Source organism: Carlito syrichta, unplaced genomic scaffold, assembly GCF_000164805.1.
Source record: "Carlito syrichta isolate Samal-C Ts95f unplaced genomic scaffold, Tarsius_syrichta-2.0.1 Scaffold143520, whole genome shotgun sequence".
In the NCBI taxonomy this organism is placed as follows: Eukaryota; Metazoa; Chordata; class Mammalia; order Primates; family Tarsiidae; genus Carlito; species Carlito syrichta.
Window position 1 is genome coordinate 183,374 of NW_007087616.1, and position 11,189 is coordinate 194,562.

Consider the following 11,189-nt stretch of genomic DNA (forward strand, 5'->3'; position numbering starts at 1 on the left):
ACTGAGTTGGTTCCTCTGTCCTTTAGACAAGCCTCTTCTTTTTTTGAGTACTTTCTTATTCTTTTTTGAGAGTCTCACTCTGTCACCCAGGATGGAGCTCAGTGGCACAATTATGGCTCACAGCAGCCTCAACCTTCTGGGCTCAGGTGATCCTTCTGTCTTAGCCTCCCGAGTAGCTGGGACTACAGGTATATGCCACCACACCTGGCTAATTTGTTTTGTTTTTTTGTAGAGATGATGTCTCACCATGTTGCCCAGGCTGGTCTCAAACTGCTGGGCTCAAACAATCCTCTCAGCTCAGTCCCACAAAGTGCTGGGATTATAGGCGTGAGCCACCACATCCGGCCACTGGGTACCTTCTTTCTTTATAGTATCACAAGATATTCCAAGCTTATCTTGTATTTTCTCTGTCTTAGGAAATTGGTCCAGAGGAGATATAAGGGCCTCCATTAAGAGGACCAAACCTTTGCTCCTGGGTAGAAGTAGGCTTCATCTGAACCTCTAGCCACTTGGCAGATTGGAAATTGGATCTCATTTCCCTTTTCCAAGGAAGAATATGGGCCTCAGGTATTTACTCAACTATCTGCAAGTACAGAATGAAGACCCTTTTCCCAGAATGATGTCTAGAAACCAAGATCTGGACACGTGCTCATTGCTAGCAGGCCTTCCAAGCAGACAGGGCTTCACTGTTTCTAGGCCTTCCCAGGAGACAGGGCTGGGAAACACACATATAGATTCTGGCACTCACACACAGATGTGTTCATTTCAGCATCTATCTGGTGTATATTAAAACTGTGAGTTCACACTCCTTTCAATTCTTATCCCACACAGGGTTCCTCCTAGCCACACTGCCTGTATCATCTGCAGCCTCTCTCCAGCAGCGAGAAAGCCAGCAGACCCAGAGCTCCTTAATCGTGCTATCTCTGCTGGAAGAGAGGAGGAGGAACACTGCACTGTGCTTTGCCTTAAGGCTGGGATTCTGCAAGACAGAGGTCATTCCCATGGAGAGAGCAGCATGAGTGGAAGCCAGCAGGCAAAGGACACAATAGGTAAGCCTAAAACAGGGAAGAAACAGATCTCAAGGAGCCTGAATCAAATGTAACAGTGTGGTTCATGAAGGTGATTTTACCATCACATCAATTTGGTTTCATGAGTACTAGGTAGATAAGCCTGGAATATTCTTGTGATACCAGCATCACATCAATTTGGTTTCATGGGTGCCAGGGATGGATGAGCAAACAGCAACAGGAAGCAGAGAAGTGCTTGACAGTCTGGAGTAAGGAAGTGCCAGAACCAAGGTTATCTGGGCTTTAGGTGCAAGAGCAGATGGAGTGGGTGAGCAGGAGGATGGAGCTGTCATCATGAGCTAGGGAGGTCATGGCTGTCATGGAAACACAGGGTGGGCGGCCAAGGTACTTCTTACAGAACCACAGGACTTGGTAGCTGATAGCGGGAGGTGAGTACGAGGGAGGAGTCAAGTGACAAGGCTCCAAACCTGGGTTGTTGGGAGTCAGTGGGACCATGGACAGAAGCCTGTGGAAGAGAAAGTCTGGAGGGCACCCTAACAGAGTTCTTGGTGCTGTTTTCCCTTCAAGGGCAGGAACAAGGGTAACCGCCCTGTGACACGAAGCCTTACAAAATGCCCAATGCAGATGGCCTGACTCAGTATTCTCTCTCTGCCTATCTATGTGACTTCCTCCGTCTGCGCCCTCCCTCGCCCCGACCAGCCTCTACTGCCTACCACACTGCTCAGGTCACTACCTTCCCAAGGCTGGCTGTCTGCCTGTCACCCAGGACACGGCTCTCAACCCTCTCAAGGCCCTCTCCAGGCCACATGTCAGACCAACCCATCTTTTTGGTTTCTCTCACACTACAGCCACAGGAGACCACTTACCCATCCCTGCTGAGTAGGCACCGATTGGGTCCACACCCTTTCCTCCTGCCCCACTGGTCCCAGGTGCTTGAGCTCTTACCTCTGTCTGGGACACCTTCCCCTGCCCAGCTAGCCTCTGGGCCCTTACAAGTCAGCCTGCCCCACCTGTTCAGGTAGATGCCTATTTTCCTGACCCCACAGCTCTGTACTGAAATGACCCGTTTTTCTTACTCCCCTGACCTGTATGTTTGCTGAGGTAAGGATATCTCGTCTACCACTGGCTCCAAACACACGGTGCCCTCCCAGACACACTGCAGGTGCTCAAATACTTAATCAAGGAAGAAAACAGCAGATGGTCTCCAAGCTCTCACTTCTCACTGCTCCCTTGGCCCCGCGGCTTTTCTTACCCTGCTTCTCAGACTTTTCTTTCAGTTTGCCCCCGCTTGCCTGAACCGAGGAGCCTGCATCACTGCCGGTCTTGGCTAGCCTTGGCCATGGCTGAGCAGGCATGCAGAGGTGCTCAAACAGAACAGGGTTGCTGCAGATGTACCAAGGTCCTGTCCAGGAACAAGGCAGAAGAAGGCAGCCTTCTTCTCTTCTTCCCTGGTGGGTGGCAGCCTGAGGCGTAGCGAAGCTAGGGAATTATGCTCCAGGGTAAGAGCTGTCCTGCCCACCACTGAAACCTTCATGCTTCTGAGCTAGAGACAGTGCCATGCTGTGTTCTCTCTGATACTTTCTCTGGAAACCCCAGGGATGGATGAGCAAACAACAACAAAAAGAACCGCAAGAAAACAGAGCCACACACTAGGCCTTGTCCATAATTATTACTATAATGATTTACAAAAAAAGTTTTTCAGGCAACTGTGTTAAATTATTGTACATATCTGGGAGAGGGAGGTGGGGCCCTGGCCATAGCCAAAGTGACGACCTCTTTCTTGGGGAGGTGAGACAAGGACACCCGCCCCCTTCAGGTCTGACTCCTGATCAAGTGGCTTCCCCTTAATAAATGAAGACCATTAACCTTTCCTTGTCCAGGGTTCTGGGGTAAAGAAGAGGGAACAGCAAGAAAATGAAGTGCTTTGATGGGGAGAGTGTGACCAACTGCGACCACTGTGCATCCTCTGTCTTGGCTCTGAAGGGTATGACCCAGGCCACACCCCCTCGCTGGGGACGGAAGACTACCTAGCACTCAGCCCTACACTAGGGCACCTGCCCAGGAAGATGGGAAGACAGAGTGTGGAAAGGTCTAGGCTGCCCTGTAGGGTCAGCAGGAGGAGGTGGCAATGGACGCACTGGCGGGAGCTGCTGGTCGCCCCTCCCCTATCCTACTCCCCAAGGCTAGTTACACAGCATCCAGGCACTGTGGCCCTGAGAGCTCGGGAAAGCAGCCCCAAGAGTCAGAGCAAGGAACCACAGGCATAACTGGCCCTGCCCAGGAGGACACCAAGAACGACGCAACACTGGGCTTCTCAACTCCTATGCTCCAGCCCAAGGCTCTCATCCATGCAGCTAAATGTTAACTGTGTGTGTGTGTGTGTGTGTGTGTGTGTGTGTGTGTGTGTGTGTGTATGTAGAGGGGATGGCTGCAGGGGAGCACTGCTGCACCACCTGCCCGGGGGTCAGGGCATGCAGGGGACCCTAAGCCTAGTATATGAGCCCAGCCCCAAACAGGTTAGGGCTCTGGCTCCCCTTTCCTCCCATTCTCCCAACAGGCTCCACCCTCCCTGGGCACTAGAAGGTTTTGCGATGAATAGCACGGGCGCCATCCTCTTCATACTCCTTTTTGGACACCCACATCTTCTTAAAAGTGTCCAGTGAGGCCAGGATGGAGCCACTGTGAGGAGAAGGGACAGCATTCTTGCGGACTTGTGGTATGAGCCGACTGCCTTCCCTGGGCACTCAGAGCTCCAGCTCCCTTACCTGGGAGGGAAATCCACCCACCTCCACCTGGTCTGGGACAGCCCTGAGAGAAGCGTCCAGGGCAAAGCGGTCTCTTCCCAGAGCCCTCCCCTTGAGCCCCACCTCACCCAATCCATGTGGAGTACAGCCGTTCCTGAGGGGCCGAGATCTAGAGGGAGAGAGTGGCCATGTAACTGCCTGGTCCCACATGGCAGCCATTCCCTGGCCTTAGGGGTACTTTCCCCTTGCTGTCTGCAGCAAGGACATCAGTTGGGAGGAGTGGGAGTAGCCACAACAGGAGAAGCAGGGCTGGATGGACGGACTTGAAGGGGTCTGGAGGCAGCAGGTACCCTTCCACCCTGGGCCAAGGCTGCCCAGTACCCCATGCCCCAGGGGCCTTCCCGCAACCTCACCTTGATTTTGACATCCTTTGGTGCAAGCTTCTTCACTTCACTTAGCAATCGGTCGCCAAAGCCTGTGAACACAAGGGTGGCTGGACCTGGGATCTACGTCTGACCTCCTGCTACTAGCTCCTGCATCCAGTCCTCAGTGTCCCCCAGCTGCTGCTATCCACTCTAGGATTAAGGGCAGGGCAGGCACCCTCCCAAGGGAAGAAATGATCCTGTACCATGGCTGCTGGTGGGCCCAGCGTTCTCAGAGAGGCAATGTGAAATGGAGCCCCCCACCATCCAGTCCCACCTGACCCACACACTCCCCATTCAGTACTCTACGATGCATCTTGGACTTCATGTAAACATATCCTCTGTTCACAGAGTAAATACATTTTTTTTTTTGAGTCAGGGTCTCACTTCATCACCCAGGTTGGAATGCGGTGGCACAATCATAGTTCACTGCAGCCTCAAACTCCTGGGCTGAAGAAATCCTCCTGCCTCAGCTTTCCAAGTGGCTAGGACTTTAGGCACATGCCACCAGGCCTAGCTGATATTTTTATTATCTGTAGAGACAAGGTCTCACTATGTTGCCTAGGTTAGTCTCGAACTCCTGGGCTCAAGCAATCCTTCTGCCTCAGCCTCCATGCTGGGATTACAGGTGTGAGCCATCGTGCCTGGCCATAAGTGCAGTTTAACTTCAAATCTTAGTCTTTAAAAAAACTGCTCATTGAGCACCACCAAAAAGCCAGTCGAAAATGCCTCTTGGGAGCAAGGAGGAGCCTCTGAGAGGACTGCTGCCCGTGGTTTCATCTTTCTACCACCTCCCAAGCCACAGTACCTTTGAAAAGCGTTGAGCCCCCCGAGAGCACGATGTTGGCAAACAGTGTCCGGCGCAGGTCCATATCGGATTTGTGGATGGCAAAGGCCAGCACCTCATGGAGCCCTTCGCTCTCGTCCCCCACCAGGTCTGGCTGGAAGAGCAGCTCGGGAGCCCGGAATCGTGCAGGTCCCACCTGTGGAGCACAAGATTGAGGCAGACAGGCTCCCCAGGGAAGCCAGGTCTCCCCTGCCTCCAGGCCCAGCATCAGCTGCCACCCCAATGTCAGGCCTGGTCACTTACATCGAGCATGCTGCCGTCTGGCAAGGTGTACTGCACCTTCTCTGTCTCCAAAGCCTCATCTTTCTGCGGGTTGATGGACAGGTAGCAGGCCCGCTGTGGGAGTATGCACACAACCCTCAGAAGGCTGCCACTGGGACACCACAGCCCAGGGCTCAACCTTGCCTTGGTTCCACCCCGCCTTTCCCCACCCCAGGTCCTGTTCACGTGCTCCTGCCCATCATCACCTCTTTGATGGTCCGGACAACCTCAAACTCAGCTGAGGTGTGAAAGTCAACCCCTTCCTTGCGCAGCAGCAGCCGGAGATAGCGGGAAACATCACGGCCGGCAATGTCCACCCGCATGATGGAGTGTGGCATGGCAAAGCCCTCATAGATGGGGACAGCGTGAGTGACCCCGTCTCCTGAATCTAAAACCACTCCTGTCGTGCGTCCTGTTGCATACCTGTCACCAGGTCAGCATCCCCTCGCCTCAGCCACTGAGGCACGGGGACCTCCTCACCCCTGGAAAGGACCCTGGGACATTTGCGTTATCTAGTCAGAAAAAGGGTCACGAGGGACTCTCTAAAGAAGAGTCATCAAGGGGCTGTTTTTCTAGGGAAGTCAGACACCTGGTCATTGTGAGCTGGAGGACGGCATAGGGAGGATGGGGACTCGGGACTCCAGGGCTTAGGGAGCACTCACAGACTGAGCACGGCCTGCATGGAGATAAACAGGGCTGGCACATTGAAGGTCTCAAAGAACACCTCTGCTGCCTTCTCACGGTTCTTACTTGGGTTGAGTGGAGCCTCCGTTAGAAGAATAGGATGCTAGGAGAGATGGAAGGGTTGTGGGCATGCGCAAAGGCAACATGCTAGGCCCTGAAGGGAACTTTCCAGAGAGCCAATCTGGAAAGTAGTTGCAATCTCCTGTTCTTCCTGAGGGCACCATCCTGTTATCTGCAGGCAGTTACTCTTCCAAGGACCAGGTTGTCTCTGGAAAATTCTACCGGGCAGCCACTGGCTGTGTTCATACACCCAGACACACAATGGAAAGGCAGCAGGCCTCTCAAAGCACAGAGAGGAGACATGGGAGCCCGACCAGGGAAAATGCAGAGCAGAGAGGTCACAGCAGGGAGAATTCAGAGCCTGGCGGGAGGAGCTGGCTGCCACACCTCCTCAGAAAAGGTCTGCAGCTGATCCTTGGAGTAGACGTACTGCCAGATGCGCTCCATGTCGTTCCAGTCTCGTACCACACCATGCTCCATGGGGTAGCGGATAGCCAGCAGCCCCCGGTGTTCCTGGGGAGGGATGGGAAGGCCAGATGTGGCAGTGGGCCCTCACCGAGCAGCTGCTTTCTGCCTTCCTAGCTGAGGACCAGAGAGGGTGGCAAGGAGGCCCATCTCACAGTCCCCCCTTTCCCCCACAGCCACATGCTTCCATTCTCCCTTTAGTGCATCCTCCCCATTCCTTCCTTGCATGCTGCCCAGCTTCCATCAAATCACTTCCTGTCAGCACCTGCACCTCACCTCCTTGTGCCTTACCCAACCCGGCCTCTCCTGTAGTCACCTGTGCCCGCAGTCCTCTCTGCCTCTCCTCCCAGCCCTTAGCCAGTCCCTGCACCCACATGCTGCCTCCGCCTGCCCTCCAAGGCCCCCATCTCGCTCCTTCACCCACCTCAGCTTCTGCTCATCCCATCTCCTGAGAGCCTCACACCTACACCTCCAGCTCAGGCCTTCTCTTCCTGAGCCCAGGACCACCACCCCACGACCCATGCTGTGTTTTCTTGCACTTGCCCAAGTTCAGCTTACTATTCTCCCACACCCACATGGGCTCCTCCTGAGGGTCTGATGTGGCCATGCAGCTCCTCGGCGGGTCACTCAGGCTAGAGTGTGAGAGGTAGCTCTCTTGTCAGAGCAGTCATCAGGTCTGGACGATTCCTTTTTTTTTTTTTTTTTTTTTAAGTGGAGTCTCATTCTCTAACCCAGGCTATAGTCAGTGGCACGCTCACAGCAACCATGGCCTCAACCTGCTGGGCTTATGTGATCCTACCACCTCAGCCTTCCAAGTAGCTGGAACTATAGGTGTGTGCCACCATGCCCAGCTAATTTTTTTCTTTAATGTAGAGATGAGGTCTTGCCAAGTTGCCCAGGCTTGTCTCAAACCCCTAGGCTCAAGCAATCCTTTCACCTCAGCCTCTCAAAGTGCTGGGATTACAGGCGTGAGCCACCACATTGAACCGATTCTAACTCCTAAATCACTTTTTAAATCAGTTCTTTCCTCTGTAGCTTCCAAATACCTTCTAAAAGGCAGGGCATGATGACATCTACCCATATACCCCAGAACAGAAACCATCAACCCATCTCACAGAGGAGGGGTGCCACAGTGCAAAGCTTCACAGCTGGGCCACTGAGGAGGCTCCCAGGAGGGCAGAAGCAGAGGCTCAAGAGAGCCCTTGGCCACCAGCCAGCACGCCTGTGACTGAGCACCCCAAACCCAGGGCGAGGCAGGCTCCACGTGTTACCTCTGCTTTTGGTCCGATGAAGAGGTCCCCCTCCAGGGCTCCAGCCATCACCCGCATGTGCTTAGGCCGGCCAACACTGTGAGGACAGGTAAAGTCAGTGAGGTGAGCAGGAGGCATGGCTGAGCACATGTCCTGGAAAACCAAAGTCCAACTCCAACTGTCCAGAGGATACCCTATCCTCCAAAGCATCAGAATATGGCCACGGAGCACAAGCTGGAACTGGTTATAGGATATGGGCCTCCAGAGTGGGCCTGGGCACGACGGGAAGCTCAGAGTTAGAAGGAATGGGTATCCCTCCCAGAGAGGACTGTGTATATGAGCCCTGTGTATATGAGGCTGGAATCCCAGCCCTCTACAGCCCAGCCCTGGCAGAGGGTCAGCCTCCTGCAACCACAATGACTCAGCCCACACTCTTGACTTCAGCGGGGCAGGGCTCCTGTCACCATTAGCAGACTGAGGGAGGACAGCCCCAGGAAGTTGGGTCAGGGATAACTTGTGCACCCTTCTCTTAACCATTCGATGCTGCCACTTCCTGCTGCCAGGGCTTCTAAAACAGAGATTCGGTTCTTGGAAACTAAGATTTGGTGAGCTGCCATTCCAAAATCGGACCCAAGCTTCCCACACATCAACAGGAACCTTTAATTATGCCCACACAGAGTTCAGAAGGGAGATTCAAGGCTGTAGAGGATGCTCCCTGTCAGCTTTGTCCCTGGATCAGGCCTGGGACTCCTGGTAGAGCCAGACACTTTGGGGGCCTTAGTATTCTCCCCTGCCTCCTGCCTTTAGGCCAGTAATTCCAAAGCCTCTAGGATCCAGGAAGAGGTATTCCTGAGGGACACTCTCTGGGTAGGTTAGAGTGGCCACGGAGCACTCCAGGCTCTCTTTGGGTTTGCACCTCCCTCTTATTCCTGCCACCACCCGCACCATACAGGGAAAGACTCTCTTGACTGCAACAAAACATTGTCTAAAGTCTGCAAATAAACAAGCCCCAAAGAAAACATTTCCAGGGAGGAAAGGGTGGCTGTGTATTTAACTCCCAGCTCTTCCAGCTTGAGTTTAGGTCTCCCCAGAGGAGACACCATCCAGTTATTCCTGTGACTGCTACCACACCCAGTCCCCAGGGAATGCTGGCTGCTCCTCCCCCTTGCTGGCTCCACAAGACTCCAAAGAGGAAGGGGAAACACGGAGTACTTGTCTTGTTCTTTCAGAGCTCTCCTGGGAGGGTCAGCCTCACATATTTGGTATTTTCCCTTAGGAGGTAGGGACAAGAGTTGTCCTCAGAGAGAGCTGTAACACAGGGCCAGTGTTCTCATAGGAAGCAAACCAAGGGATAAGGGCTGCTGCCCAAGCAACACTTACTAGTTTGGGAAACAGTATTTGGGAATCTGGTCTCCTGCAAAGCCAGCCTTGACCACCCCTGAACCCTGCAAAACAAAACAAAGTTTAACTCCTGACATTCATCTCTAGCTAGATGAAGCCAATGTCCTGCAGTGGAAAGAGCTGGCTGCCCCTCCACGGCAGGCGGGGGAAGAAACCAGATACCCTGCCGAGAGGCTGCAATCATTTACAAGTACACCAGTGATTCAAGGATGGGGACAATTTTGTGTTTCCCTGCCCTGGGTACCTTTGGGAATGTCTTGCAACTGGGTGGAACTAGAGGGGGATGCTACTGGTATCTAGATGGTAGAGGCCAGGGATGCTGCTAAACATCTTACAATGCACAGGCCAACCTCCATTACCAACATCATCCAGCCCAGAATGTCAATAGTACAGAGACTAAGAAATCATGAAGTAAAAACTCAAAGGGCCAGTTCCAGGCAGGAGGATCCATGCACTAGCTACTCCCAAAAGACAGAAGAAACCCCTCAGCATGGCTTTTTTGCAACACCTTTCTCCCTCTCCCAAACCCCAGTAGACAGAGGCCATATATGGGGTCTGCTGGGAAGACCACTGGGTGCACAGGATGAATGACACCTTTCCTCCAGTGGCTTCCCCAGAGACTATAAGATGGAGAACTTCCACCTGGAAGCTGGACTTAGGATCCCGAAAAGAACTTTGCATTTAGAAACCTCCCAGTGAAGGAGTCAGCTTCTCAATTCCACCAATCTTTATAACAACCCCCCAGGTCTACAGCAGAAATAAACATCTCCAAGTTGCAGAGGAGGGGTTGGAAACCCGGAGGGGCCATGCACATTATTGGCCCATCAAGAAAGAAAGTAGCCTGAGCCTTTCTGTAGCCTCCTGGAGAGCTGGAGTGACAGCAGGTGCCTAAAGCCATATCTAGGCTCCTTATTGAACATTCCCTGCTGTGACTCAGGCAAGCTCACATGGGTACTCTGAAACAGCCAGCCACTCAGGGACCCCACGGGGTCATATGGGAGGGAGACAGAAACCAGGAAGAGCAGAAATGAGTCATTATCAAAACTCTAAGGCCTATACACCAGAGGCAGACACTCAGCTAGGGGCAGATCCATCAACCCCGACCCTATCTTCTTCCTATGTCAGGGCTCTGAGGCCAGAAATTCTCCAAGGGCTGCTGAAAGAAAGACTAGCACCACTGCTGAAGGGCAAAGGCACAGGAAGCCAGAGATCTTTCCTCTAAGTCTTTCAATTACCCCAAACTGCTTGTCGATGGTGGGAAGAGTGGCCCAGGACTCGCCACTGCTCTGTTAGCTGAGAAATTTTTGCTTCACACAGGGAATGCTTAAGTAGAGGATCATAACAGCCAAAAGGCCAACCAGGTGGTGGTGGTCATGTGGGTGATAAGAGAGTAACTTGCGTTTTCTTGCCTCGGGATGCAGCCCCTCGGGAAGTACTGCTGTTAGAGACCAACAAGCCAAACCCTTCCAAAAGATGAGGCCAGCAGTGAGCAAAAGGGCAAGTGCCCTCCCGGGCCCACCAGGCATTTAGGGCCAGGGCCGAAAGATGGTAAAGGGGCTGAGGCTGAAACCCGCCCGATGACTCCACTCGCAACCAGGAAAGGTCAGAGGTGCGTCCCCCGCCTGACGCACAGGTGCCCCGGCCGGCCACCCAGCTGTCACTCTAGCTCTCCCCAACTTCCCTGCCCCGCTCTGCCGCGATGATGGCGAGTGAGGTGGCTACAAGACCAGGGCTACAGCAAGGTGGCACGCGCCCCGGGGACGAAAAGTGCGACCCGGCGGGGGCGGCGGACCGGTAGTGAGAGAGGACAAGCCGACACCAGCTGGGGTCCCTCCCAGCGCCGCTGCGTGCGCCCCCGAGGGCGGGGCGCCCGCTCTCCCCCTGGCTGCTGGGCCTCACGTTGTCGATGACCACGGGCTGGTTGGCGATGATGTCGTAGGACTCCATGGCCGGGCCGGGCCGGCCCTGCCCAGCAGGCGGGCTACAGGAGGGACCGGAGGCGGGCGGACGGGCGGACAGGGACCGCG

General features: G+C 54.0%; 1 protein-coding gene across 1 annotated transcript; it reads right to left on the minus strand.

The window, feature by feature from the left end:
- Nucleotides 1–2,681: 2,681 nt before the first annotated feature.
- On the minus strand, nucleotides 2,682–11,183 carry ACTR1B (ARP1 actin related protein 1 homolog B). The gene is made up of 11 exons (XM_008050295.1): nucleotides 11,062–11,183; nucleotides 9,142–9,206; nucleotides 7,783–7,858; nucleotides 6,434–6,559; nucleotides 5,965–6,089; nucleotides 5,509–5,725; nucleotides 5,285–5,377; nucleotides 5,003–5,177; nucleotides 4,186–4,247; nucleotides 3,901–3,941; nucleotides 2,682–3,707 (listed from the first exon to the last, which is right to left on the minus strand). Exons 1-11 carry the CDS (start codon nucleotides 11,107–11,109, stop codon nucleotides 3,605–3,607), a joined length of 1,131 nt encoding a protein of 376 aa, XP_008048486.1. The 5' UTR covers nucleotides 11,110–11,183; the 3' UTR covers nucleotides 2,682–3,604.
- Nucleotides 11,184–11,189: the final 6 nt, after the last annotated feature.

What these genes read in the sequence shown, in the direction of transcription:
- ACTR1B (XM_008050295.1), bottom strand. Translation starts at nt 11,109, where the DNA reads ATGGAGTCCTACGACATCATCGCCAACCAGCCCGTGGTCATCGACAAC. An exon ending in ATGCAGGCCGTGCTCAGTCT is followed by an intron (nt 5,726 to 5,964) that starts GTGAGTGCTCCC and finishes ACCTGGTGACAG; the next exon opens with GTATGCAACAGGACGCACGA. An exon ending in CTGTACTCCACATGGATTGG is followed by an intron (nt 3,708 to 3,900) that starts GTGAGGTGGGGC and finishes TTCTCCTCACAG; the next exon opens with TGGCTCCATCCTGGCCTCAC.